At 42.7% G+C, this 26369-nt stretch overlaps 1 protein-coding gene across 3 annotated transcripts in view; it reads right to left on the bottom strand.

The window, feature by feature from the left end:
- Positions 1–26369, bottom strand: part of CASS4 (Cas scaffold protein family member 4) — a 43388-nt gene that overhangs the window by 11192 nt on the left and 5827 nt on the right. Inside the window, exons 1-2 of one of the 3 annotated variants that reach the window (XM_020797517.3) lie at positions 23516–24172; positions 6459–6881 (exon numbers count right to left, since the gene is read on the bottom strand). In XM_020797517.3, the coding sequence (XP_020653176.3) occupies positions 6459–6881; positions 23516–23527 (435 nt within the window). In that variant the 5' untranslated portion in view covers positions 23528–24172. Of the gene's footprint in view, positions 1–6458; positions 6882–23515; positions 24173–26369 lie in introns of those variants that run through there. The other 2 variants (XM_078392156.1, XM_072996826.2) reach the window with 2 other exon arrangements.

Consider the following 26369-nt stretch of genomic DNA (forward strand, 5'->3'; position numbering starts at 1 on the left):
AGCTGTAAGGCCTTGATAAGAAACTTTTGCAAGAGTACATTTCATGTTTCAGTAAGCTAAAGAGTACAAAGAGACTAGAATAATAAAGGGCTAGTTGCCAAGCTTAAAAATATGCCTCAGTGATGATACCAAGCAAACAGCAAAGAGCTGAAAATGACATTGAATGATTTTTTAAAAAATGTTTTTTTACATGAAACTTTTCAGTGTGTTTAGTAGACTTAATAGTTCCTTTATGCTTTATTTTAGGGAAGCACACCTCTTCTAGCACTGAGGACATCCAGTGCAAGCTGGGAGATCTGGAAGTCCATATATTTACACCACAGGAGGCCATGCTGACCCCCTCTTTGCTGCCATTCCACATTCAGACAAAAACTTTTCAGACAGACCTTTCCCCAGAGCTTTTAAAGTTTGTCTATATATTCTCATTGTAGTTTTTAAAAATTGTTTTGAATTGTTTTTATCTACTAGTTTTAAATGGATACTGGTATAATTTTTTTTAAAGAATCCAAAATTTTTCCATGTATAAGACTAGAATTTTGTCTAAAATCTTTAGACTAAAAATTGAGGGTTGTCTTATACACAGAAGTAAGCTGAGGAGAGAACAAAAACAAGTGGAGGGAAAAGCAGGGATCAAAGCGATCCTGCAGCACTTTGATCCCTTTCCCCCTACACTTGCTAAGCCCCACTTAGATTTCTTAATTTTGGATTAGAAAAGTGGGGGGTGTCTTATACATGGGGGCGTCTTATACACAGAAAAATACAGTAGTCTATTTTAATATTGTAAGCTGCCTTGGATTCTCTTGTGGAGAAATGTGAGGTTAAAATGATGCAAAAAAATACACACACACACATATGTCATGTGCACACTTGCATGTACACACACACCTACCATGTTTACAGTAGTACATACGCCCTTCCTCTGTACATCACAGCACACAGAATTGTGCCTTCTTTCTCATCGCTCTTCACTCAGACTATATTTATCCTCTAGTGCTTGTGGCAGGAATTGAGCAATCCTAGAAGCCAGAGAATACCAAGTGTCCTCCTACCACCTTCTGAGGCATCACGGAAAGCATCTAAGGCTGTATGTCGGTCCCAAGCCATGGGCTCTGTATCCTTGGAAGAGTCTGATTAACACTGGAAGGAGCTCTCTTTTTTTGATTTCCCACTGTAACACGGGTGCCTTCCACTGTGTTTTGAGAAATGAAAATAGCAGGCTGTGGTGCTAGGATCTGGGCATTAGTATTAAAATTTCACGCACCACCCAAGTCCATGCTATGTTGGCACAGGGTGGGAAATGTAAAGCTTTCAACAGCTTGGGAATCGGTCACATATGCTTATGTATGTATGAGATGTGCATATGCCTTCTTCCATACGTACGTCCTTGTGCCTTAAGGCAGTGGTCTCCAACCTTGGGCCTCCAAATGTTCTTGGACTTCAACTCCCACAAATCCTGGCCAGCAGCGGTGGTGGTGAAGGTTTCTGGGAGTTGTAGTCCAAGAACATCTGGAGGCCCAAGGTTGGGGACCACTGCCTTAAGGTCATCTTCAGAGAACCTAATATCCCAGCCGAATGAAGTTAAGTGGGTGACTACCAAAGAGAGGACATTTTGGGCAGTGGAACACCAATTCTGTAATTGTTTTTCCACAGGCACTTGCTTTATGCCATGTCTACACAATTTGGGAGCAGGAATCTTACTCACCTGAATTTTTGAATACAGTACTTTGGGCCTCTCACTTTTAAATTTGTATATTTGGGGGTATTCTAGTTTTGTTTTGTCTGTTTTTTATTTTTATAGTTTTATAGTTTTTTGGCTGAAATCCTTTTCTGCGGTTATAGAAATGGTGTAACTTCTACAGGCAAATTGTTGTACTCTAAACATGTCCTTTGAGGTTTCTGAGCTTATGGCAAGTCACTTTCAAATGTTACACCTGTTACATAACTGCAGAACAGGATTTAATCCATCATGTTCTGTACATTATTTTAGTGCTTCTTTACTGTAGTGTAAGCCATGCAGAGAAAGTTCTGTGGCACAGAAAGATAAATAAAATTCTTTTTTATTTTTTCAGAAACTGCTTGGTAGCTCAGTAGTTTAGGTACAGTGGTGCCCCGCTTGACGACGAAATCACTTTACAATGAGATTTTTGCGATCGCAAACATTGGTTCCAATGGGTTTTTTTTCGTTTGATGTCTATTAGGAGCCTGCTTTGCGAAACTGTTGCAGAGTTTCGAATTTCAGGCAAAATTCTATTTTTGCCATGGAGTAGATGTACGAAGATCTGCAGAGGAGAATAGCTCCAAGTTTTCCAGAGTCCACCTTTTTTTTTCATTAACTGCCACTTAAAGTCTCAATAACTCACTCTGAGACATTTGTAGGAGAAAGAATAAAAACAATTCTTTACTTACTTGCTTGAATTTACAGACTTATTTATCCTGCTTTCTTTCTGCACACATATATACCAACCAACTAAACAGGTCAACAGCAAAACAAAACAACTGCAACCAACAGACTAAAAAGTGAGGGAAAGTACACAGTAGAGAGGTGGGGGCTTTCCTTCAATTCAAAACCCAGAAAGAATGACTGAGTAGTCACCCCAGCCCAAAAACGTCCCTCCGAGTCACACAAACTAGAGAGAGCATGCAAAGTTGTAAACAAAACTCTGACATAACTCAAACAGAGCATTGCAACATCAGGCGCACCGCAGACACTAGATGTTTCCAGTCAAGATCAGGCATCCAAGTAAGATGTTTACATAATACAGTACTAAAAAGGTCAGAAAGGCTAAAAGAGGAATGTAAATCTGGCTATGCTCAAAGTGTGTGTTAAAGTTAGACTACATGATGATAGCAGTTTTTGATGCCATTTTTACTGCCGTGGCACCATTCTACAGAATCCTGAGATCTATAGTTTTAGGTCCCTTGAATTCTCTTTAGAATGCTCTAGTAACCTCCTGGTAAAGGAGTCCTCCATCAGAAGGGTTGTTTCACCCAAGTTTGGTTTAAAGCACTACAGTGGTGCCCTGCATAGCGACGTTAATCTGTTCCAGGATTAACGTCGCTATCCAGAAACATCGCTAAACGGAAAGAAAAACCCCATAGGAACACATTAAACCCTGTTTAATGTGTTCCTATGGGGCAAAACCTCACTGTTCAGCAAGGATCCTCCATAGGGGCGGCCATTTTCACCGCCTCGGTAAGCAAGGAATCTGTCCAGAAAACAGCGGGCGGCCATTTTGGAACCGCCGATCAGCTGGCATTTCCCCCAGCTGGCTGGCAGGCGCTTTGGAAGGAGCACGGGGGAGCCCTTCCACGCTCCTTTCAAAGCGCCGGCCTGCATTTTTGCGATGGGCGCTTCGTGCTCCTTCCGAAGCGCCGGCCGGCATTTTCCCCTAGCTGGCTGGCGGGCGCTTCAGAAGGAACCTCCGGAAGAAGAGGAGGAGGTGAAGCGTGAGACGGGGAGCCAGGCGCCCAGCCCTTTCCCTTCCACTGCCGCCGCCGCCCTGGGAGGAGCGAGCCGGCTGAAGCGCCGCTCGCCGCTGGCCCTGGGCTGAGTGCCTGCTGCCTCCTCCTCGGAGGAAGAGGAGGAAGTGGAGCGGGAGAAGGGGAGCCAGGGCCCTTTCCCTTGTCCCGCCAACGCCCCCGCCCCGGGAGGAGCAAGCTGGCCGGCCGCTGGCTTGTTCGGCCAGCTGACCGGCAGGAGCTTGAGAAGGACCGTGGGGGGAGCCCTCCCCCGCGGTCCTTCTGAAGCCCCCGCCGGTCAGCTGGGGGAAAATGGGGCCTATCGGGAAAAATCGCAAAGCGATTTTTCCCCATTGGGAACATCACAATGCGATCACTTTTGTGATCGCAAAATCCGCTATGCGGATTCGTTGTTAAATTGATTGAATGAGTTTTAATGGGCATTCCATGGATCTTCATTCCAAGCTTCACTTTTTAAAGTAAGTTTCTAGCTCTTACAGGTATATAAGGCAAAACATGCAGTCACTGTTTAGGCCTGCTGTTTTATAAGAAACTAGTCTTCCCATGCGGTTAGCTGATGCATGATGTTTGATCATTTGACGGGATATCACATACATGGGAACACATGGGTGTGAGATCTTGTCATACTGTACGGACCCTGTAGCTTCTCTTGACACGTTCCATCACTGAGGTGTTGGGGACACGTCCAGTGTGGTGATGTTAGGAATGCAGCCACTGAAGCCTCCAGTTCACTTATTATTAGGAGCACTCAGCCTTCCATAAGCTAACCCCCCAAAATAGGGATGCCCCAAATAACAAATTATAACTATGAAACCGGACCTTGGATCAGCACCAAATTTGGCACGGATGTAGCAGAAAAACTGCTCTCGCTCTCTGCCCAATTTGGGGACATTTGGGTGAATTAGTTATATTTCTCTCCCATCTTTCCTCCAGTGTGCTCAAGGCAGCTGCATACATGGCGCTCCTCTTCTAGACTCAATCCTCAGTTCTATGAAGTTGGTCAGGATGAGAAAGAATGACTGAGCCAAGCCCGCTCAGCAAGTACGATTGCACTGGTGGGGTTAGAACATGGTTCTCCTGAGTCCCACTCCAACATGCTCATTTTTGCATCCGTTAAAAATGGCTATATTCTGCCTCCAGCTGTGTGCTACATGTGCGTTTTCCTAGAAGAAAATGCTACTGAAATATTGGAGGTTTATGAAAACCAAAAACAGGTTAGGACGGGGCAAACAAAATTAATTCTCAGTATTCCTCAACTAGATTCTGTATCGTATTCTCAAAAAGTCAGACAGCATCTTGAGCCTTCTGCTAAGGAACAGCTGATCACACACCAGCTGTCTTCTTGCTATGTGGGTCTACTCTATTTCTGTTCCTGCACTCAGCTGGGCTATCCAGCTCTGTGTTCTTCACGTGTGATGAATGTCTGTAGCACAAGTGTTCCTGCCTGTGACAACTGTGATGCTGTCTAATACAGTGGTGCCTCGCTTGACGACATTAATTAGTTCCAGTGAAATCGCTGTAGAGTGAAAACGTTGTCAAACGAAATAAAAAACCCATTGAAACACATTAAAAACTGATTACAGTGGACCCTTGACTTACAGACGGCTTGACTTACAGACTTTTTGAGTTACAGACTTCTCTGGCTGCAGAATTTAGGTTTGACTTGCAGACTGAGATTTGACTTACAGACCAGAAAAAAAACCAAAATGGAACAAAAACGGCCTGTTACGGAATTAATCGGTTTTCAATGCACTGTAGGTCAATGGAAACTTGACTTACAGACTTTTTGACTTGAGAACCGCCTTCCAATACGGATTAAGTTCTCAAGTCAAGACCCCACTGTAATGCGTTCCAATGGGCAAAATACCTAATCGTCCAGTGAAGATCCTCCATACGGCAGCCATTTTCGGGTGCCTGTCTTGCAAAAAATGCCTCCTAAAAACAGCGGGGAGCCATTTTGAGCAGCCGGTGGCCATTTTGAAAACCCAACAGCTGTTTTGATCGTCATAATGTGAAGAATCGGTTCCTGAAGCAGGGAACCGATTGTTGCAAAGCCAAAAAGCCCATTAAAACACCGTTTTGCGATCGCAAAAACATTGTTGTGAAGCGGATTCGTATTTATACGGGGTAATCGTTAAGCGGGGCACAACTGTACACAACGTGTATTCCTTATTGTGTAACTCGGTAAGCAAGAAGAATACTAGCAGCAAGTCTCAAGTAGCAGCAATTTACCAATGTATGTAAGCAGTTAGGATTCTGGCTGCTATATACAACAACTGCTTCGACCCTAAGTGAAACACTGGCTCAAGAATTTAAGCACTTTCTGTGATGAGAACAAAGACCATGTAGGTTAGCCCAGCACCAGGAAGCTACTCAATCCTCACCTTCCACGTCTCTAACAAAAGAGGGCATAAATTTGTATATAATTTGTATGTGATACCTTATACGTAGAGGTATATATGTTGAAAACATGCTGTGATTTAAATAGAAATATTGTGATTTAAATAGTAAGGCACAGCATCGCATCACACTGGAGGAAGATACTCAGGACCAGGCGATCTGTGTGCTTGCCAAGTGTGCTGTCCATCCTGCTCTGTCTTCTTACTCTTTTTTATCTTTCAACTGGACAGTCTTTCAATTATGGGATACTTTAAAACGGAGGACTGCCCTCTGTAAGGTAGGACATGCAGACACTCTATGCAAGGAGTCCATCAGTGTGAAATAGGTTATTGTTGTATTTGTTGGGTTCTGTGTGAAAGAGAGGTGTGCATGCGCACACACATACACACACACGCATGCATGAGTTTGTTGTGTGTGTATCTGTGTGTGTGCGTAGTAACGTGCATGTGTGCTTGGGAGGGAAGATTTGGAGGAGTAGAGGATGAGGCAAAAGCATCCACATCGGTTTGTAGTTCTTCATTAATGCAAATCTTTCTCGTTACCCCTCCCCTTTTCTGAGAGTTTTCTTGCATCTTTACCTGATTGGATGAACTCTGAGTCTTCTCACTGAGGAGTTGAGCAGCCAGCGCTGGTACCTGGTACACTTCTTGTTTCACTGGGTAAGACGCAGCAGAAGCCGACAAAGGAGACGTAATCCAACTATCCATTTTTTCATAGATTGGTAGGGGTGCAGGAGCTTGCTGTGCAGAAGGAATCTGATAGATCGACTGGCTGTTTGGCAGTTCTTGGGAGTCTTGCTGGGTGGAGGGAGCTAAGGAAGGGGTAAGAAGTTGGAGGCGATTTGCTGGTGCCATGCCTTGCTTTCCATGGAGTGAACATCTCCACCAGCCTTCGCTTCCGAGAAGATTCTGCTCAAGGACAGTCAGGATGTCTCCTCGGCGAAAGGCGAGCTCATCTGGGCACTCCGCCTTATTGTCGTATAATGCTTTGGCCAAGGTATTCTGGAGAAGACAAGATGAAACGTGAGGTGCTCTCCAAGTGGCTAGTTCCCTAATTAGTAAACGAAACTTAACCGACCACATTTCGTGGTTTAAGAGAGCCTTCCCCAACTTGACGGTCTCCAGATTTGTAATGCTTCAAATCCCCCTGCTCCCTCCCTCCACACATGTATTAAACTGTGAGATTTGCAATCCAAAGGATCTGGAAATGGGGGAATTAAAAATTACAAAAAGAACACTTTTGGAAGAAGCCAGTAATAAGATGCGACGCTAGGTACCAATGGGATAAAAGCCATGCCATTCTTTGAGAAGACACTGTCAACTAAAAACCACTGATGATGCGGGACGTTCTGGGAAACAGTGGAATAGCTTGAATAGTCTTCACACAACAAAGGGATTCTTGTCAATAGCATTATATACTGTATTAGTGTGGATCTTGAACGGTTCATGGATTGAGGTGATGTCAGTCAAATATTTAAAAGATGATAACCCCCACCCTTGATCAGGAGCTATCTGTGCCATGGATCATGCTCCAAGTCAAAGGGAAAAAGAATAATAATCTACCAGGAACAAGACAAAGTGAATGCACCATTATTCAAAGATGTGAGAAATGAGTCATAGGAATGTCGCCAGAAAATGGCTGCCATAGTACAAATTCAAAATGTAACCTTGTACTAGATACAGAAGAAACAGAGATGTGATACGCTAAAGTACAAATACTTTGACATCCATACCTTCCCTCCAGAACTCGGATGCCCTCTGGGGAGGCTTGAGGTTCTAAGGTTCCATAGGACAATGAGGAGTAGTGGTTTTAAGCATTTCTCTATATTCCCTGTTTCTTGGATGTCCTCTATTCCAGTGGTCCCCAACCTTGAGCCTCCAGATATTCTTGGACTTCAACTCCCAGAAATCCTGGCCAGCAGAGTTGGTGGTGAAGGCTTCTGGGAGCTGTAGTTCAATAACATCTGGAGGCCCAACGTTGAGGACCATTGCTCTATTTGATCTCGCATTGTCATTAAAACTGCCACACCACCTTAAACCTGACCCTTATCTTGTCTGATTCTGGAAGCTACGCAGGATTTGCTTGATGCAGCAAAACCAGGGAGCTGGACAGGGGACAGATTGTATTTGTCTTCAGTGTGGAAGGGATTGTCACTCTCGAATTGGCCTTCTCAGCCACACTAGATGCTGTTCCAAGTCCTCGATACAGAGCACAATACCATAGTCTTTCGAGACTGAAGGATGCCATTGAATTGACTGGGGCAGGATACCACTAAATCCAGACAGGGTTAGTATGGAATCCTGCCTGAAACTCTAAGAAACCCCTGCCAGTCAGAGTTGACACTCCAAGGCTAAATGGACTCAGTATAATGTAGCTTCCTATGTTCCTAGTTCTCTGCTCTTTCTGATATGAAAAAGGGAAGAACAGTCAATTTGCCTACTTCAACCTGTAGGTAAAAGCTAGCATGTCATAAGTCTGTCATACCTTTCATGTTGGTCAGATGACCATTTGCCAGATATTTCATCATAATCAGGATCCTGATCTTCTTATTCTACTATGAGGATTTAATTTCTTCTTTAAACAGAAATCATTTCAGTTTTAGTCACAGAAAAGCTGCAGCAATTAACATAGCAGGGAGGATCATAAATCCTTCCTTTAATACCTTGACTCGTGGAGAGGAACAGTCAGTTTCCCATTCCATGTCAATTTTCCCCATGTTCAAATTCTTTAAGTCTCAGGCTCTTTCTATCAACTTTAAGAAGAAAATTGTGAATCTTAACTGGGCAAAATTCTGATCCATCTACACTGGCCAAATCAGAACAGCAGTTCTCAGTACCTGTTTGACATATATCTATCAACAATGAGGAGTGTTTGGGGAGAGAAAAAAGCGACTGCAACTCTACGTAATTCAGGACTAGCAACGTGGGTGGATATACAAGGATGGATAGAGTCAAAGCCAAACTTTTAAAAGCTAAGCACTGAAAAGCTTCTGCTTTGATTGGCTGCTCTAACAGTTTTGCTTTCATAGAATCATAGAAAAACTGATTTGGAAGAAGCCTGTTAGGCCATCAAGTCCAATCTCTTGTTCAATGCATGAATCCAATTTTCCCTGACATCTAATTAAATTCCAACAAATTCATGAAGGATTGTGTGCAGTTTGGAAAGTTCTTCAGTTGCCTCTTTAAGTAGCCATAGGCAGCACCTTACCTTGATCTGGGGACTGATTGAAATAATATTTTCTGTCTCAAACCCCCTCAATCTCTACCTGCCTAGTTCAAAACCTGGCCACTTCCAACCTGTCCTACAGCCATTTCCCACAACTGTTGGTCTCCCCATAGTAGAGCCAGAACTTCAGTGATGGAACCTCTCCATCTTTGGCCAAGGCTGCTTGATGCACGTCTTCTTTAGGCCACAACTGACACTATAGGAAACTGACACTTTCTTCTCCATGAGCATCCAAAGCAAAGGAGTTCTTCCAGCCCAAGGAGAAAAATCTATTACAGAGAAATTCTTCAGGGCTACATTCGTGAACTGAGTTGAATTAAAGGGAAAGGGGTGGGACCAAAATAACCATGTTTTCATTTAAAGCCAGGGACTCTGGCAACCAAGTCCCAAGATCAAATCTTTGGTACCAAGTCCCAAGTCTTTTGGTAACAAGTCCCGAGTCCCAAGACCCAAGTCAGAGTCCCTGTTAAAAATAAGCCTTTTTCCTGAGAGAAAAAGGGAGGGATAGGTGGGGTTAAAATCATGAGTTGGGTCCAAGTCATTGAAGAAAAAAGTCAAGTCTGAGTTGAGTCATGGGCCCAACTTAAATCCAATTTGACAGGAAGTCTCGCAACTTGAGTACCATCCCCTGCTTAAAGCTACTGGTGATTTTCATTAGGATATGTTTGTTGAATCCCACCTTTCCTTCAGTGAGCTCTAGAGAGCATGCATGAACTCTTGTCTCCCCATTTTATCCTTACCACAAGGCTGTGAAGTACGTCCGGCCATGAGACGGACTGACCCAAAGTCACCAAGTGAGTTCTTGGCCAAACAGGGATTTGAACCCACAACACCTGTGTTATAGTGCAACACTCTAACCACTACACCACATTGGCTCTCACTGCCACTAACTCAACCTTGGGAAAGACCTCTCAAGCTTTTTTGAATGGGAAAAAGGGACAAAAGCCGGTAAATCACCGAATGTTGAATGTTGGTGCTTTGAGGAAAAGGGACCAGCCCCCTCAGGGAATCCCAGTGGAATAGATTTGTGGATCCAGAACTTCAAGTTCAAATACAAATCTGCTTTTAAAATAGGTATATGGGGCTGGAGGGAGTTTTACATCACTAGATATACACAATTCATCCACTTTACATTGTCCTGCTTCTCCCTCCTCAGTCGGCCTCCTGATATTAGGAGTGATGTGAGACCCATAGATAAAGGTCTAAATCAGTCGAGCACACCAAGAGAAAAGAGGCGCTTTAATCCTGCTTCGGTGCCAGCACTACCCTCAGAACTAGGGCAGGGTACATGTCTGAATTCCAGAACTTCCTAAGAAAAACAGGTCCTCTTCAAGTACTTCTGACTCTGCCAGCTTTTCATTCCGATCCGAAGGCCAGACTAAGAATCATCTGTTGCCTAAAGCGCACACTCCCTCCACAGAGGCAAACTGCATGAGCGACATGTGGCTTGTATTTTTACTCCCAACATTTGCTGAAAAGAAACAGGTGCTCTGGAACTTGTGTGTGTGGGGGGGAAGAGATGCATTTGCCAGCTCAGAGGATGAAAGCAACCTGCTGTCGAGAACATCCATTTCTTTTGCCGGGGTGGCCGCCGAACAATGGCGCTCTTCTAATGCCAGACTGGGCACACTCTCTCTCCCCCCGACTGTCCTAACAGCTGGCCAAGAGACAAACAGTAGCAGCTCTATTTACCTCGGGGAGCCATTCCTTCAAACATACTGGTTTCTTCTGACACAGATTCCAGGCCAATGTTCTATTTTGGTCATTTAAAAAAAACAACCTTGGTGTAGCCAAGAAATGGGCTAGCACTGGAAATTCTGTTGAGGCTGATTCTGTACAACGGGACAAAGCACACATACCGACGTATGTGCTTTTGTACAAAATTTCAGTTGACTTTTACACAGGGCTGAAACACAAATCCCCCCCCCCACAGTTAAGTGGCCTTACGAAAAGGGTAAACCAGTGTATGAAGAAACACAATGATCAATCGCAGTTAGCCATCCTTGCTTGAGACAACCAACATCTGATGGAATGGGCTGTAGTTAGAGTTTAGTAAGAAAGTAACTTTTTTTGGACTACCAGAATCCCCCAGGCAGTAGGGCCATGGGAGTTGTTGTCCCCAAAGTGACTTTTCTAAGCTCTAGCTCAAAATAATAGAGTCCAGGAAGCATTACTTTTCTGAATTATAGTTCCCAAATCTCACACCCAGCATGGAAGGTATGGTCCAAAAAGTGATCTTGTCCAACATCTGACCAAATCATACGTAATAAAAGAAGTTCTTATTATTTAAGAGGTCACAAGACTCTTTGCATCATAGTTGGATAGGAGGTCTGAATTTCACAGTATGATTCACACATGACGGGGAGGTCATCCCTTCTCCCCATGAGTAGTAATCTCATCACAATTATTATTGACTACAGTATACAGTACCACCAATGCACATAATGTGTTGGAAAGAAGACAAGGTCCCTTAAAAAGAATGAGGGGGAAAGGGATGGGAGATGGGGAGTAGATAGAGGAGAACATGCCATTTATCGAAGTTTTTCATTCTTAGGTTTGTAGAAGAACTTTGGAATGAAAGGTTTCTTAGGAAATGTCTCTTACTGAGTGAAACCATTGGGCCCTCCGATCAGTATAAGACAGTGTTCCCCAACCTTGGGCCTCCAGATGTTCTTGGACTTCAGCTCCCAGAAATCCTGGCCAGCAGAGGTGGTGGTGAAGGCTCCTGGGAGTTGTAGTCCAAGAACACCTGGAGGCCCAAGGTTGGGGACCACTGGTATAAGGAACTGATGGATCTCTGAGGCTCCAGGCAGGATTCTCTCTTAGCTCTGACTGGGTTGCACACAAATTTTTCTTGGGAGGCAAATTGGAGCTTTGGAATATAGCCTCCTCCAGTCTTGAGATAGCTGTAACCCCTGCTCCAATATGAGGTGCACCTCAGACCTATGTAGGTTTGCAAAGTCAGTCTACTGACTTGCCCTGGAAGACGCAGACAACTATACCTGTTGTGCACGAAAATTGAAAACATGATAAAGAGGCTGTCTCTGTTGACTGCCAAAGAAAGGTGACAGTAGACCCGTCAAATTTTAGACAGCTCGTTTCAGGGGCCTGCATGTTAGGCATCCTTCATGTTTGTTTGTTTTTTTAAACTAGTAGACTGAAAAAAAAATGTGACCCTGATGCGTTTGACTATAAGGCTAACCGATTTATAAATCTGCTTTGCTATCATTGGAAATGCTCTCAAAATCAAATCTGGTCATTCCACTTTCTCCTTAACTGTTCTGTTCTGAAGAGCCTCATGGCACAGTGGCTAAACTGCTGTCCTGCAGCCAAAACTGTGCTCACAACCCCAGGTTCAACCCCAGGTAGCCGGCTCAAGGTTCACTCAGCCTTCTATCCTTCTGAGGTTGGTAAAATGAGTACCAAGCTCGCTGGAGGGAGGGACCAATGTGTAGCTTGTGTAATTAACTTGTAAACCGCCCAGAGAGTGCTTGAAGCACTATGGGGTGGTGTATAAGCAGCACACTTTGCTTTGCTGCATTTCCAAACTATTTTTATTTTCCTAATTATCTCAGACAGCAGATACTGGGGGGTAACGATGATATTCCGTCGGGCCGTTGAGCCCCTCCCGCAATAAACTAGCTTAAGCAGTTTATTGTGGAAATAAACTGCTTAAGCTAGTTTATTTCCACAATACTGATTTGCTGCCCTTGGGGGTGGCAGAGAACGTCATTATACTGCCAGTATTCAATCACCTTCTGTATATGGAATAATGGAGCAACACCACCATTTTACATTGTGACTCAGGCAGGATGCTGTGATGCATCAAACTGGGTGATTTTTCCACAGCCCCACATAAGCTGTCCACATATTGTAAGAGAAAGTAAAGGAATAGTTTTGCTGCTCTTTCCCCAACTGGAGGTGGGGGAAAAAATCTTGCATTTAACCAGAAGAAAGAAGGAGCACATAATTTCTGAAACATACAGATTGTCAGCAGAACTAATGAGAACTAAGGCTAGCAAATAAATAAATAAATGCAACTTCTATTACTGCTCTACTTATTACAAAAGCATAGGACTGAGTCACCGTTTAAACTTAAGGGTGATGGGATGTGGTAGGAGAGATCTAAATGCTTGACTCCAAAGAGGAACTACATGATTAAATTCTTTAAATAATTGTCCCAGATCAGCATAACTCTTAGGAGTTAGATTGCAAAGTCTCTCTAGTTTTGCAATTTCTAAAGCAAGGATTGAGTTTGGCTCTTAAAGCAGAGGCTCAGTTTAAAGACGTGAAACCCAAGATTTGGCTGATTATTTCATGTCGATACAGAAACTGATGGCAGCTCCTGGTCAGTGACACTTTGACTGACTCGGGGCCAAAACCATACCTTACAGAGGACCTTTCACGAGATGAGGGAATTCTTTAAGTGCCGAAAACCTCTCATTTGTCAGAATTAATGTTGGGTCTGAGGTTGGATGAAGAGGGGACTCATTCCAATGGTCAGGATAAGGCAGAGACGCCAAGAAGGATGATTCTTTCTTCTTTCCTTCCCTAACCATGGGTTACTTTCCTTCATCAGCATCAGCAGCTACAACAACACAGCTCACTTCTGATGTCTTTAAGTTATCACCTTGATTTTTCTTCTACTCAGTAGTAGAGAGATGGGCATGAACTGCGAGTTCGGTGGTTCAGTGTGGTCTGTTTCCCAGCCGAAAAGCTGATCAGCAGATCGGCACCCTGCCCTCTCCTGTGGCTGCCGACTTGGAGGCAGCACCTGGAGGAGGCAGGGCAGGGCACCACTGCAGAGCGGTGCCTGCTGAAGAGGGTGGGTCACCGAACCGTAGGATCAGCTGTTTGGGCAGAAAACGAATTGCACCAAATCCCCCGAACCAGTGGTCCATGCCCACCTCTACTCAGTAGCATTGCAGGAGAGGGAGAGGGCTTTATTCATACCTGCACCCAAAAGGCCAGTGAAAAGAATGGAATCAGAAATAGAGAATGGTTAGTAAACAGATTCTTCACAAATGAAGAGTCATCATCCTCAGTATGCCTTCAACAGGAGTTAATAGCACAGGGGAAGCTGCTCAAATAGTTTTGCTGCCTAAGAGGAAGAACAAGCTGACATCCCCATCCATGTCATTTGCAAAAGCTGGGCAGCTGTATTGAACTTCAGCGTCGATGGTAGGACTGCATTTTCCAACATACCTGAGGTCGATAGGATATCTCGGGGGAGAAGAGCTGCATGGCACACATTGCTGTGTTGTTCAGTTCCTTGTTACTTTTGCCTGACTCCCCTAGTTTGGTTGCTTTTGTAGTTTGCCTTATTCTGCCAAAAGACAAGCCTGAGTGTGGCACAGGGATGGCCCAACAGTAGGTACAGTCTATTTCTGGCAGAGAGTATGAATGTTCCCCTTATAGTCATAGCTCCGACTTGACATTGAGGGATTATCTTGTGAAAACAGAACTTCCTCTGCATTGCTTCACAATTATCTGTATTTTTAGTTACTACCAGCAACAGCCTTAGCAATTTTTTTAAAAAATAAAAAAAAACAAAGCCACAGCTCTCTCCTGCAAAGCTAGGAAGCAGAGGCTCAAAGCCTGAAAGCCAAACCCAATGTGGTAAAACCCAACTCTGGGTTAATTCCTATATTGCTGAGTTGTTATATAAAATACGGTATGGCTGGTTCAATGATGTGGGGCTGAAGAGACCTTAATCCTTTTCCTATGTAGTTTTCTTTTCAAATCTCTTTTGAAAAAACCATTACTGTAATTTCACTAAGGCATTACAACTCACTCCAGACAAAATGAAATACAACCTTATGGTGGGTTTTCTCGGTTGGCTTTCAGCTCTAAGCATGTGAGTACGGCACATAGCTGCCATTCCCAGCTCAGCACCTGTTAGAAGGCATACCTGTACCCAAAAATCACTGCACCTAACCAAACATCTTGTTTGGAGCAGAGTCAAAAGGAAATGCAGATGGAAGAAGAGACTGTCAAATACGATTTAAGATAGGTTAGTACACATTAGTGAGCTTACTCAGAATTGGTGACACTGGTGGGAAGCACCACCACTGTATCCTCCACAGTGCTGCTTTTACAGAGCTTTTCTGGGCGGTCCACAGCCTTTTAGATTTAGATCCAAAAAAGATCTAACAGAATCCTCAGCTTACCCTTGTAACGAATTTGTAGTCCATTCTGAGCATAATGCCGTCCACAGTTTTGAACCAGTTTACCTCAAGAAACACAGAATGTTCTACTTAATGAGTTCTGTCAGACCTTGCTGTTATATACATTTCATTGCCAGTTTGAAACTTTCTCCTCACTGACATTTAATTTTCCGTTTGTTGCTTTTATTATTAGTTTTCTTGCTAGCATTTTAGGACCATTGCCTCCAATTCCATTGCTAAAGCCAATCAAAGGTAGACCTGTTGACCCAATGGACACATAACAAGAGTGCTGGCTTACCAAGTTACCACTGATTCAGTGGGTTTACTCTAGTGACAACTAACAATTGCATTTAGACATTACATATAGTATGCTTTTACTTAAATCAGCGGTATTGTTGTTTTGGATGTTATGTTATGGGTCTTCTAACTTCAGATTTTAAGTGATCCATTGTGGGTTTTCTAACTAGCTTTTCTCAAGTGTGGAGCCTGGTAAAGATGGTTCTCGGCTACAACCTCTCAAAATCTCTCAGTTAGCATGGCAGCTCTCTAGAGCAGCGGTCCCCAACCTTGGGCCTCCAGATGTTCTTGGACTATAACTCCCATAAGCCTTCACCACCACCTCTTCTGGCCAGGATTTCTGGGAGTTGAAGTCCAAGAACATCTGGAGGCCCAAGGTTGGGGACCACTGCTCTAGAGGATTCTGTGAGCTGTAATCCAGTTACAACTCCAGCTGTGTCAGAGAGCATTTGCCAGTCCAGTAGTATATCCATTTCAGTGAATAATCTGTTTGGATTTTCCTTTGGGGATCATAGCAACTACAATGGTGTATATGTCATGAGTGCAGCCAAAGATACGGAACCTGAAGGATTAACTGTAGCTGAGGAGAATGCTGAGCAATTAGAAATACAAACACCTGAATCGCCTCCAGATTCTCCTCCTCCAGTAGACAGGCTGAGGGCCAGGCTTCAGGGAAGACTTATGACAAAAAGGTCAGAGGATTGCTTGAAGGCTGCCCACAAAAACATCCAATCAACTAGTCGTGAGTTCTGACAGGATGAAAAGCAGTTCAAGGGGCTGTTTTACTATATAAACAGCTCTCAGATGGCTCAAAATCCGTGGAAGCAACAAATCAAACGTCTGGCTTGCATCCACGCTCCTGACAACCTTGAACCTTGTTCTCCGGACCCTTGACTTTGGACTCTGACCCTGGACTACATTGTGCGTTTTGGCTTTGGACTTTGACCCTGGACTACGTTGTGTGAGTTGGCTGTGGTATTTGGATATCGGCTCTGCATTCCCTGAATTCCTGACATAGGACTGGCTTATCAGACTCTGCTGTTGTAACCCCCGGGAACATGACAGTGTAAAAGAAATCGTGTTTTAGGTCTGTGGGAGAGGACCTGGTTTGACTGACATGTACCCCTTGAGCTTCTTCCACGTTACCATTCTGTGAAAATAGATGGGTAAAACCCTTCCCCTTCTCATTTCCTTTTTGAATTAACTTAGCCACAATGACTCATAGCACAGTGACAGCTGAGGAGTCATGGAAGAATGAGGACAGAACTTTTTACAGCCCCCAGTTTCCTCACCCAGCACCTATCCAATAGTGCAATAGCACTAGAGGGTTTGGTGTTGATCATTTATAAACAGAGACATACTAAACCTAAGCTGTTCATCAAAGACTAAACATGAACAGAAAAGAAGAGATCAGAACAACCCTTTTCAGAAGGAATTTGCTGTGTTATTTACTATTTTGAGGCAGGCAGATTAATCTTGTTACGGATGTTCTGTGTGAGAAAGTAACATGTGGCATTGTGTCTTGTCAACACCTCTGACCTTCCGAGTTTTCCAGAAAAATATAGGGAAATACTTTCTGGTTCCCTTTAGTGGCTAATTCTGTCACTGCATCTTGAAAATGTTTTTCCAAAGGCCAAACAAACAGTGCTTCCCTCATCATTGACAAGGCAATGCCATAAAACTTGAGAGATCCCTGCCAAAATGCACCTCAGCATGGCTTCTTGTGTCCTTAAAAATAACTTTTGAAAGCAATGAGAGAACATTGCTTATGGTATCAAAAAGTGACTTTGTAACTGCTTGTCCCATTACTTTTGAAAGGTAATTTGGTCATGCCCTCTTTACCCCTTGCAAGAGGCTACTTGAAGGCAGTGGAGTTACTTGTAACTAGTCATTTCAAGCTTTGTAAAACAAGAAGAACAGGTTGCAAGGTGTAGGTATCAGAAAATCAGGGCCAATCCTCCTACATTGAAGCATAGACAATTATTTATCCACATACTTATACGAGCCTGGAAAAGCTTCGAAGCAGAAATTAGAATTATGCAGCTCAGGGTTATTGTTATTATTATTTATTTATTTTATTTATATCCCGCCTATCTAGTCAGCTCAGACCACTCTAGGCGGCTGTTTTTTGTGTCTCTTGCCCTGCCTGGAATCATCCTCACTAGGTAAAAACAAAACCAAAAGAGGTTAATCGTAGTTCCTAGAATCCTCGAATGGTGGCAATTCTCCTTTTGAAGAAGTCGCAGGAATGTCCCCACACTCTCCACCATTAATATGAATATTTACATATTCAAATATTTTTTAAAAAAATTCACTGCACCAGAAGGGGCTCCGGACACTTTAATTTTCTCTTCCCTCTGTCCTCCCCCTCCCAGTCTGTGTGCTGGTGCAGTCCTTGGGATTGAGAGAATTGGCTTGTGGTCTGTGGGAGTTCTATTTACAACCTCGCATGCTATCCATAGTTTATATGACTGGAAGAGACTTTTCTGGGCTGGGGTGTGTGTTTATCTATCCAGCACTCACCAATCATTCCTTCCAGCCTTTGAAATTCAAAGATAGCCCCGCCTCTCTGCTCAGCGTTCTATCCCTCTCTTTTGTCAGTTGGTGGCAGTTGTTTGTTTGTTGTTGATCTGTTCAGTTAGTTGCTAGGATGTGTGTAGTAAAGAAAGCAGTATACAGACGTCTGTAATTTCAGTAACTGTAAGTAAAGAAACATTTTTCATTTTTTCCCTATAAATATCTCAGCGTAAGTTATTGAGACTTTAAGTACCAGTTAATGAGAAAAAGGTGGAGGGTGGGGAGACATTTCTGTAACTTCTTCAAAAGAAGAATTTCCACTATTTGAGGATTGTGGATTTGAGGATAGTGCCTGGTTTGGGGTGGGGCTTACCTGCTCCAGTTGTGCCACCACTATGCTACCTTCACTGCTTCCACACCGTTGCCACTTAACTGCCACAACTGCCTCACTGATAGGTTGGCACATGCGCAGAGAGAGCAGGCCTGGTTTCCGGAAGGGAAGCTGGGCTGCTGTCTCTGACGATGGCATCTGCGAAGAAGGAAGAGGAGGATAAGGCAGGACTAGGTAGGGAAGCAATGGGGGCAGTGAGAAGGGTAGAGGCCATCTGTTTTGCCAAAAGGAAGCACTGGATAGAAAAAAATTCGGCACTTCATTTTGTTTCAACAAAACGGAATGCATGGACCGAAGCACGAACTGAACCACGAACCAGCCCGGTTCATGGGTTTTTTCGGTTCATAGTTTATTTTGTAGTCTGGAATTTTTTATATATTTGATGTTCAAATACACAAATCATGAGCACTTATGATGATCATTCAAGCAATCATATCCAATGTCCAGAGTCAATGCATCCAAGTATCCCTGATATGAACGTTGAATGCTTTACCAGTATGGGATAGGGAATGGGTAGGGATCATGCTTCATTTACTAGGAATTTATAATAAAACCTGATGACATTTAATGAGCATTATTATTTTAAATTCAAAAACACAATGGTCATAACTAGCTCCTCAGCTATAGGAATTTCTTGTGGCTAGACTGTCCATGGATTATTTCACATTCATGAAGTGTCTGGGGCATATAGTAAAAGTTCTATGCACCGTTCCAAATGTGCACATTACTTGCCACATGCCCACATGAGTACAAATTGCATTCCATCCATAGCCAGTTCATGAAGTGCAGCCATAATTCTCATACCCAACTGCATATTAATGGCTAATTTACAACCCCAGAATCTACATAGTATAGCAGATGACTGAGATTCAGGAGGCCTCAGTTCACAACTCAGCCAGGGAAATTGACTGGGCAGGTGAAAGTGGTCAACCACTCCTTGAACTTCCCACATGCCTGGAAAACCCTGTTAGGGCTATCATCAATCAGAAGCAGCTTGACTGCTCATAACAACAAATATAGACACCCCCAAACACCACAAACAAAAATTTTGGCCTCTCTTTCCTTCTCTGCTTCTAATAACTATAGATAATGATTGAGGCATCTTACGATGAAGGATAGGCAATGAAGAAAATGCTGATGTCACAGTACGTTTGCTATTTTTTAAGGGTCTAGGAGTCTTTGGTGAACTCAGTGTCTTTTCTGAAGTTAACAAGACTGTAACTGTTTGATCTGCTCAACTTTTGAACTGGTAAACATGCAGTGAGTCTCGGGTGAGACAGGACTCAGTTTCTTAGGCACGTTTCTTTGCAATAGCGTCCCATCTAGTTAATTTAACAAGACCTAACTACTGGCAGACAGTGGTGTATTGCTTTTAAAGAAAAGGGCAGCAAGGAACAAGGAAAATGTGGTAGTCATGAAAATCAAAGCTGCAGCATAACCTTACTAGTGTGTGAAATAAAATCTACTCATGAGTTAAATTAGGCATCCTTTAGTCTCAAGAGACTATGGTAACATGCTCTGAATAGAGGACTTGGAATAGTGTCTAGTGTGGCTGAGAAGGCCAATTTGAGAGTGACAATCCCTTTCAAGCTGAAGACAAATACAATCTGTCCTCTGTCCAGCTTGTGTTTATACCATATTGGCAAATTGAAAATTGAAAATGGAAGCCTTGCTCTTGTTCCAGTGATCACATGAGCTGGAAACAAATTGAAAGAGAGCTTCACCAAAAATGTAGAAGCCCCCGGCAGAAGCTCAGAAAGAGACAGATAAGATCTGTATGCGGGCAGGCTGATTCACTCTATCAAATACATCATCCGATTTTAAGACTGAGCAATTCCACTCCTGCAGGAGACCAGACTGCAAGCTAAATGCCCTTGTAGGAACAGAGATTTTTCAGTATCTGATGGTCTACTGCTAAGCTGGCTAGTCCTTAAATAACCAAATTAACTGACACACACAACATAATTGGAGAAAAAGAGGCCACAACTTTATTGATCATAGCAGCAGTCATCCTGGCCAAGCATTGGGTTGGATCGACCTCATCGGGGGACCTGAATGCCCCCTGATGCCATCTGCTGTCTCCGTGAGAGGCCTCTGAGGTGGCAGTTCCCTTGGGAGGCCATGCGGGCATAAACCACACTGTATCCCCCCTGCCTCCTAGGGCAGAGGCAAATCTCTCGCCCCCCCAAGCTGGGGCAGATCCAGGTCCGCCATCCAGGTTCCCATGTGGGGATTTCTCACCCACGCAGACATGCAGGTCGTCGCCTGCTGTCTAACAACCAGCTGGATCCTTCCAAACGCCTGAAAATGCCTTCCAAGTTGTGACAAATGAACATATAAAACTAGCAACCCAATGAAGTAATAACCATATCAACGTGTGAGCATAGAAAAGTAATGCAACCAACTAGGGCGGGCGGGCAAGGGGACTTATGATCTGGCAAGCAGAGGCGCCAAGCCTCAGCTTGCATTTCTTTTTAACTGTGCCAGTGAACCAGACTGGAAACCCTGTTCCTCAGGTTCGCCGGCAAGCAGCCCCACACCCTTTGACCTGCGCCGGCCCAATCCATCCCAGGCTCCTTTGCCGCTCACCATGTGGTGGCAGCCATCTTTTTTTCCAGCAGCTGCCCCGGGCTCAACACAGGACCGGATAAGTCCGTGTCCCAACCTTATATATATTAATTGTCTTATCCATGCAAGTTTGTCTATATTACACACTACTGTATTTAGCATCATGATTTTTCTAAAAAGACTATGAAACAATATCGCTTATGTCTACCATTAGCTGAGAGCTGGACCATAAAGAAGGCTGACCACTGAAGAATTGATGCCTTTGAATTGTGATGCTGGAGGAGACTCTTGAGAGTCTCTTGGACTGGAAGGAGAACACAAACCTATCCATTCTGAAGGAAATCAACCCTGAGTGCTCACTGGAAGGACAGATCCTGAAGCTGAGGCTCCAATACTTTGGCCATCTCATGAGAAGAGAAGACTCCCTGGGAAAGACTCTGATGTTGGGAAAGTGTGAAGGCAAGAGGAGAAGGGGACGACCGAGGATGAGATGGTTGGACAGTTTCACTGAAGCTGCCAACATGAATTTGACCAAATTCCAGGAGGCAGTGGAAGACAGGAGAGCCTGGCATGCTTTGGTTCATGGGGTCACAAAGAGTCTGACACGACTTAACGACTAAACAACTACCATTAGCTAAAACAGACACTCTGTGGTAAGTAAGTAGAAATCATTGTTTTATCTGCTACACAAACTTTCTCTTCCTAGCTAAAAACTGTAAAAGGAGTGTATAATCTCAGTGAGGCCAAGGTCCGTTTTCCAGGTTTGCCAGCAGTGAAAGGGTTACACTTTCAAGGAATAAAGGGCTAAAGTGCTGCGATGTGACTAAAAAGGTCATTTAAATATTTTAGATTTTTAAAAATGCAATAGCATCTTGTTATAGGCTGTCAAGTAAAAAACAACTTAAAGTGATTCTATAAGTGCTTTTAAGGCAAGTGAGGCATTTAAGGACTGGTTTTAACTGGACAACCCAGGTTCATGTGGCATTAACAGCCAGGGGTTTAGCATGAGTAAGACAAAATCTGAGTGAGGCAAATTCCTCTCACAGTGCCGTTAACTGAATTGAATAAATATTCTTTTCTCAGGTTTACCTCAAAAGAACAGGTTTCTTTAGGACAAGCCACTACAGTAGAAGTGGGAATTCACTGGCACAGGATATGGTGGAGGCTACCAATGTAGTCGTATTGGGCCAAGCTACAACAAATTGGGGAAAACCCAGCCTGTAGATGTAGCCGTGCTATAGCACTTGAGATTACATTTCTATGTTCCTTCATGCAAAAAAACAAAATAAAACCCAGAAAACAGAACAAAAAAATCAGTTTCTAGAAAATAGCATGTCAAGGAAAACGCGTATTTCCTCATTTGCCAATTTTGCAAATGCAGACATCATGCCTTTGAGGTAGATACCACACAATATTAGTTGAATGACAGAAAATGGGGAGACAGATACTGGCAGTAACAACAAAGAGCAGGATTTTCTGGGAGCAGTTGTATTTACTATATGTGTTTTTCACAATCTAGAGAACTTCCTAGTTTATTGCGTTTACAACTCTACTCAGAAACCAATCTCAGTGGTTTAGGTCTCTGGCTGCAAAGCCAGCGGTTGGGAGTTCAGTTCCCCACTGTGCCTCTTTGAGAGGGACTGGACTCAATAATCCATGGATCCCTTTCCAGCTCTGCATTATTTGATTATTATTGTATTATATATATATATATATTATATTATCAATTCATTTATCCCCTAAAGTTTTTTTTTAATTGTGATTGCCACGAATCCTCAGCCCGTTATGCAGAAGTACTTTATCTACATGCACGAGGAATTCCCGGATAAAAACTGGGCACAAAACACCTGGAATACATCTTATTTCTAAAAGATGGCAAAGAAATCCAGATGCTAGAATGCTTCTCCCTTCCTTCCTAAAAACAATTTAAAAACAAAACAAAAACACTTTCATTTAAATATAAATGAGCTGTCATTTCAGAATGTATGATTTTTAATTCAAGAGTATGGGATGGTAGAAGACATTCAGGATTATCAAGTTTCAGTCATTCATGAATGAGACCAGGTACTTCAAACACAACTGCAAGCACCTATAAAAAGAGGGAGTTTGAGGGTCGAAAACAGTGTAATTTTGCACATATCTGTTCAAAATTAAGACCATTGAGTTCAATGAGATTGACTTCTCAGGATTCTTACAAAATGGATATCTACACTTTGTAATCTATGGAGGAACGCCTCAACAAACATTTTCTGCATGGCTGACCCATCAAGACAAGCAAAATAAAATGTTAGACAATTCTGTAATAATAATTTTTAAAAAAAGCAGCAAAGGCACTGCAGATGGGGAAAATCTTCCTTCTATATAAATACTGTACATCATTTTCTCCCTTCCTCAAATTTTTTTTTATATTTTTTATCAAATAAACAACTCTTAGATGTAAAAGAGTGGAAAGAAATGCTCCGATACTCACATTGACTTTCATCTTGCTGGTTTCTCCTAAAACCTTCCCTGGTCCGCCACCTAAACGCACACTTCAGAATTTACCCTTCTTTTCATGTTTATCAGAGCACACTGAAGAAGGACTAAGTTGGGTTCCAGTCGTGTTGCCGTGTTTTGTTACAAACGTGGCAAATCTAACTCCCAGCGCTGGCTCGTGTGACCTTTTTTCTTTGAGTGAAGTCAACAGCAGTCCTTTGGGATGAAGGCACCTAATGACAGAGGACATTTGTCTCCAGCCTCACAACTGTCCCGCAGTTCTCTCCATGCAAATGAGGATACGATGTGGGGATGTTCAATGTATCTGGTGTCAAGGGAGAAATGGGAGGGGAAGTTGTTCAAAGCCAGCTTCCCACCACGAGCAGAGGCAATACAAAAAAGCTCTGTTGCACGGCTGTATTCTGTCCTCTTTAAAAGAGAGAGAGAGAGATAAGTTTTCAGTCTCAGTGTTCTAAATTTTCCAGTGCTCACTTCATTTTGCCTGTCCTGCTTCAGTGCCTTCATTTTCAAGCTGCCACAAGAAAACCTTAGCAAGGACATCTTTTGGGAAAAGGAGGATGGGGCGGGGCGAGAGAAGCAAAGAGAGAATGAATTAGAAAGAACAAAGCACACCAGACCCATGAAAATGAAATACTTTCCACTGGGGCATGGCTATTTAAATTGACCATCTGGTCCTGGCTGGCTGGCTGCTTAATCACTTTTTAACCTCTTCTGGTTTTGTGCAATTCTTCCAGGTTCCTTTACTCATCGCCCTTGTCCTTTCTCTCTCTTCCCCCCCCCCATTTCCTCTTGCGTGTATAAGACCTTCCTCTTTTTAAAAGATTTTTTCCCCCTAAGAATTTATGTATAACATTTCCAGCTTGCTTGCCAGTTCTTATTTTCGCAAAAACAGCTGTATCCATATACAGATGGAGCCGTCGGCAGGCTGCGGAATCCCAAGGCTTAAAAGAATGATATAACAACAGCAACAACCCTTTCCATCAGTTCTTTAACTTTTGTGTGCAGGATGATGATGATGATGATGATGATGATGATGATGATGATGATGATGATAATAATAATAATAATAATAATAATAATAATAATAATAATAATAATAATAATAATAATAATAATAATAATAATAATAATAATAATAATAATAATAATAATAATAATAATGTTTACCAGAGAAGGTTCATAATCTGGAGTAGAGTGCTTTCAGAACTGGAAGTGCAAGAACTAGAAAAGGTGGCAAAATCAACATAGAATAATGACCATAATATGGAAGACAAATGGAGGCTAGAGGTAGACACAGTAGTGGAAGAAAACATATCAATATAGAGGGAGAACTTATGGAACATCCCAAAAATTATGAGCAAACATCACTGAGGTAAAAAATAGTAACCCATATTAGCCAGAACACAGAAAGACAAAGGATCCTCAATTTGCACCAATTACAAAGAGAAACCGGTAAAAGATCTACAGTACTGAATGATGCAAATGTTGTCATCAGAACAATTCTGACCAACACGCTAAAGGAAACAAACCAGCTCACGTATAGCATAGCGACTATAGTAACCATGGAACTTGGTTGCAAGCTGCAAAAACGCCAGAAAACTCATGGCACCCCAAAATGGAAGATTTGTCTGGAAAGAAAAATAACCAAATTACGTGCAGACATTAGCAACTTAAAACACTTGAAAGATTCAAAACTTAAAAAGTAAAAAGTAAAAGCCACACTATGCAAAATGTATGACTTAGAAAGAATAATGATTGTTGAAACTGTGGAAGAATCAAAACAGCGGGTAACAGCTACAGCAAACAAAATAGATACAGTAGATATGATAGGCACATGAAACAATATAGAGAAAACATGCCATTTCAAAATAACCAACTACATTGGTTGGACAGTGTCATCGAAGCAATCAACATGAATTTGACACAACTCCGGGAGGCAGTGGAAAATAGGAGGACCTGGCGTGCTCTGGTCCATGGGGTCACGAAGAGTCGGACACGACTAAACGACTAAAAATTTAAAAAATTGTATACATCACTAGGAGAAGATGCAAAGCAAAAGAAATTAGGCCCATGTAAAAATGATGCTCTAAAATTTTGGAAAGAACTGAGGGAAAGCCCAATTGAAAATAACAAGAACGCCTCATGGATTAAAGGCATTTGTAAAGAGACTCAAGGAAAACAAATGGATGATATTGTAATAGCAACTGAAATGATTAAGAGGCAAGTAAAGGCTGTAAAAAATTGGAGTGCACCTGGTCCAGATGAGCTGCATGGATTTTGGTTAAAGCATCTAACAAGTCCATCAACACATAGCAGCGAAACTTAATCACTTACTTCAAAATACTACAAGTGAAGACTAGATGACAACAGGCTGTACTTTCTGATTGAGTGGACCCTCGACTTACAGACTTTTCGAGTTACAGACTTCTCTGGCCGCAAAATTTAGGTTCAACTTGCAGCTGGAGAATCGACCTACAGACCAGAAAAAAACCAAAATGGAACAAAACCAGAACAAAAATGGCCGGTTTTCAATGCATTGTAGGTCAATGGAGACTCGACCTACAGACTTTTCGACCTGCAGCCACCATTCCAATACGGATTAATTCCGTAAGCAGAGGGTCCACTGTAATAAAAGATCATCAAAAGGGCAATGAATCCAGTAATTATAGATCAATTACATGCCATGTTCAAGCTCCTCACAGAAGTACTTGCAAGATCAATACATGAATACTTAACTGAAAACTCCCTATACCCAACTGAACAGAAAAGGAAATTTAAAAAGTCAAGAGGTGAAAAGATCAGCTACTTATTGATAAAATGATACTGAA

The sequence above is a fragment of the Pogona vitticeps genome, chromosome 4, assembly GCF_051106095.1.
Source record: "Pogona vitticeps strain Pit_001003342236 chromosome 4, PviZW2.1, whole genome shotgun sequence".
Classification (NCBI taxonomy): domain Eukaryota; kingdom Metazoa; phylum Chordata; class Lepidosauria; order Squamata; family Agamidae; genus Pogona; species Pogona vitticeps.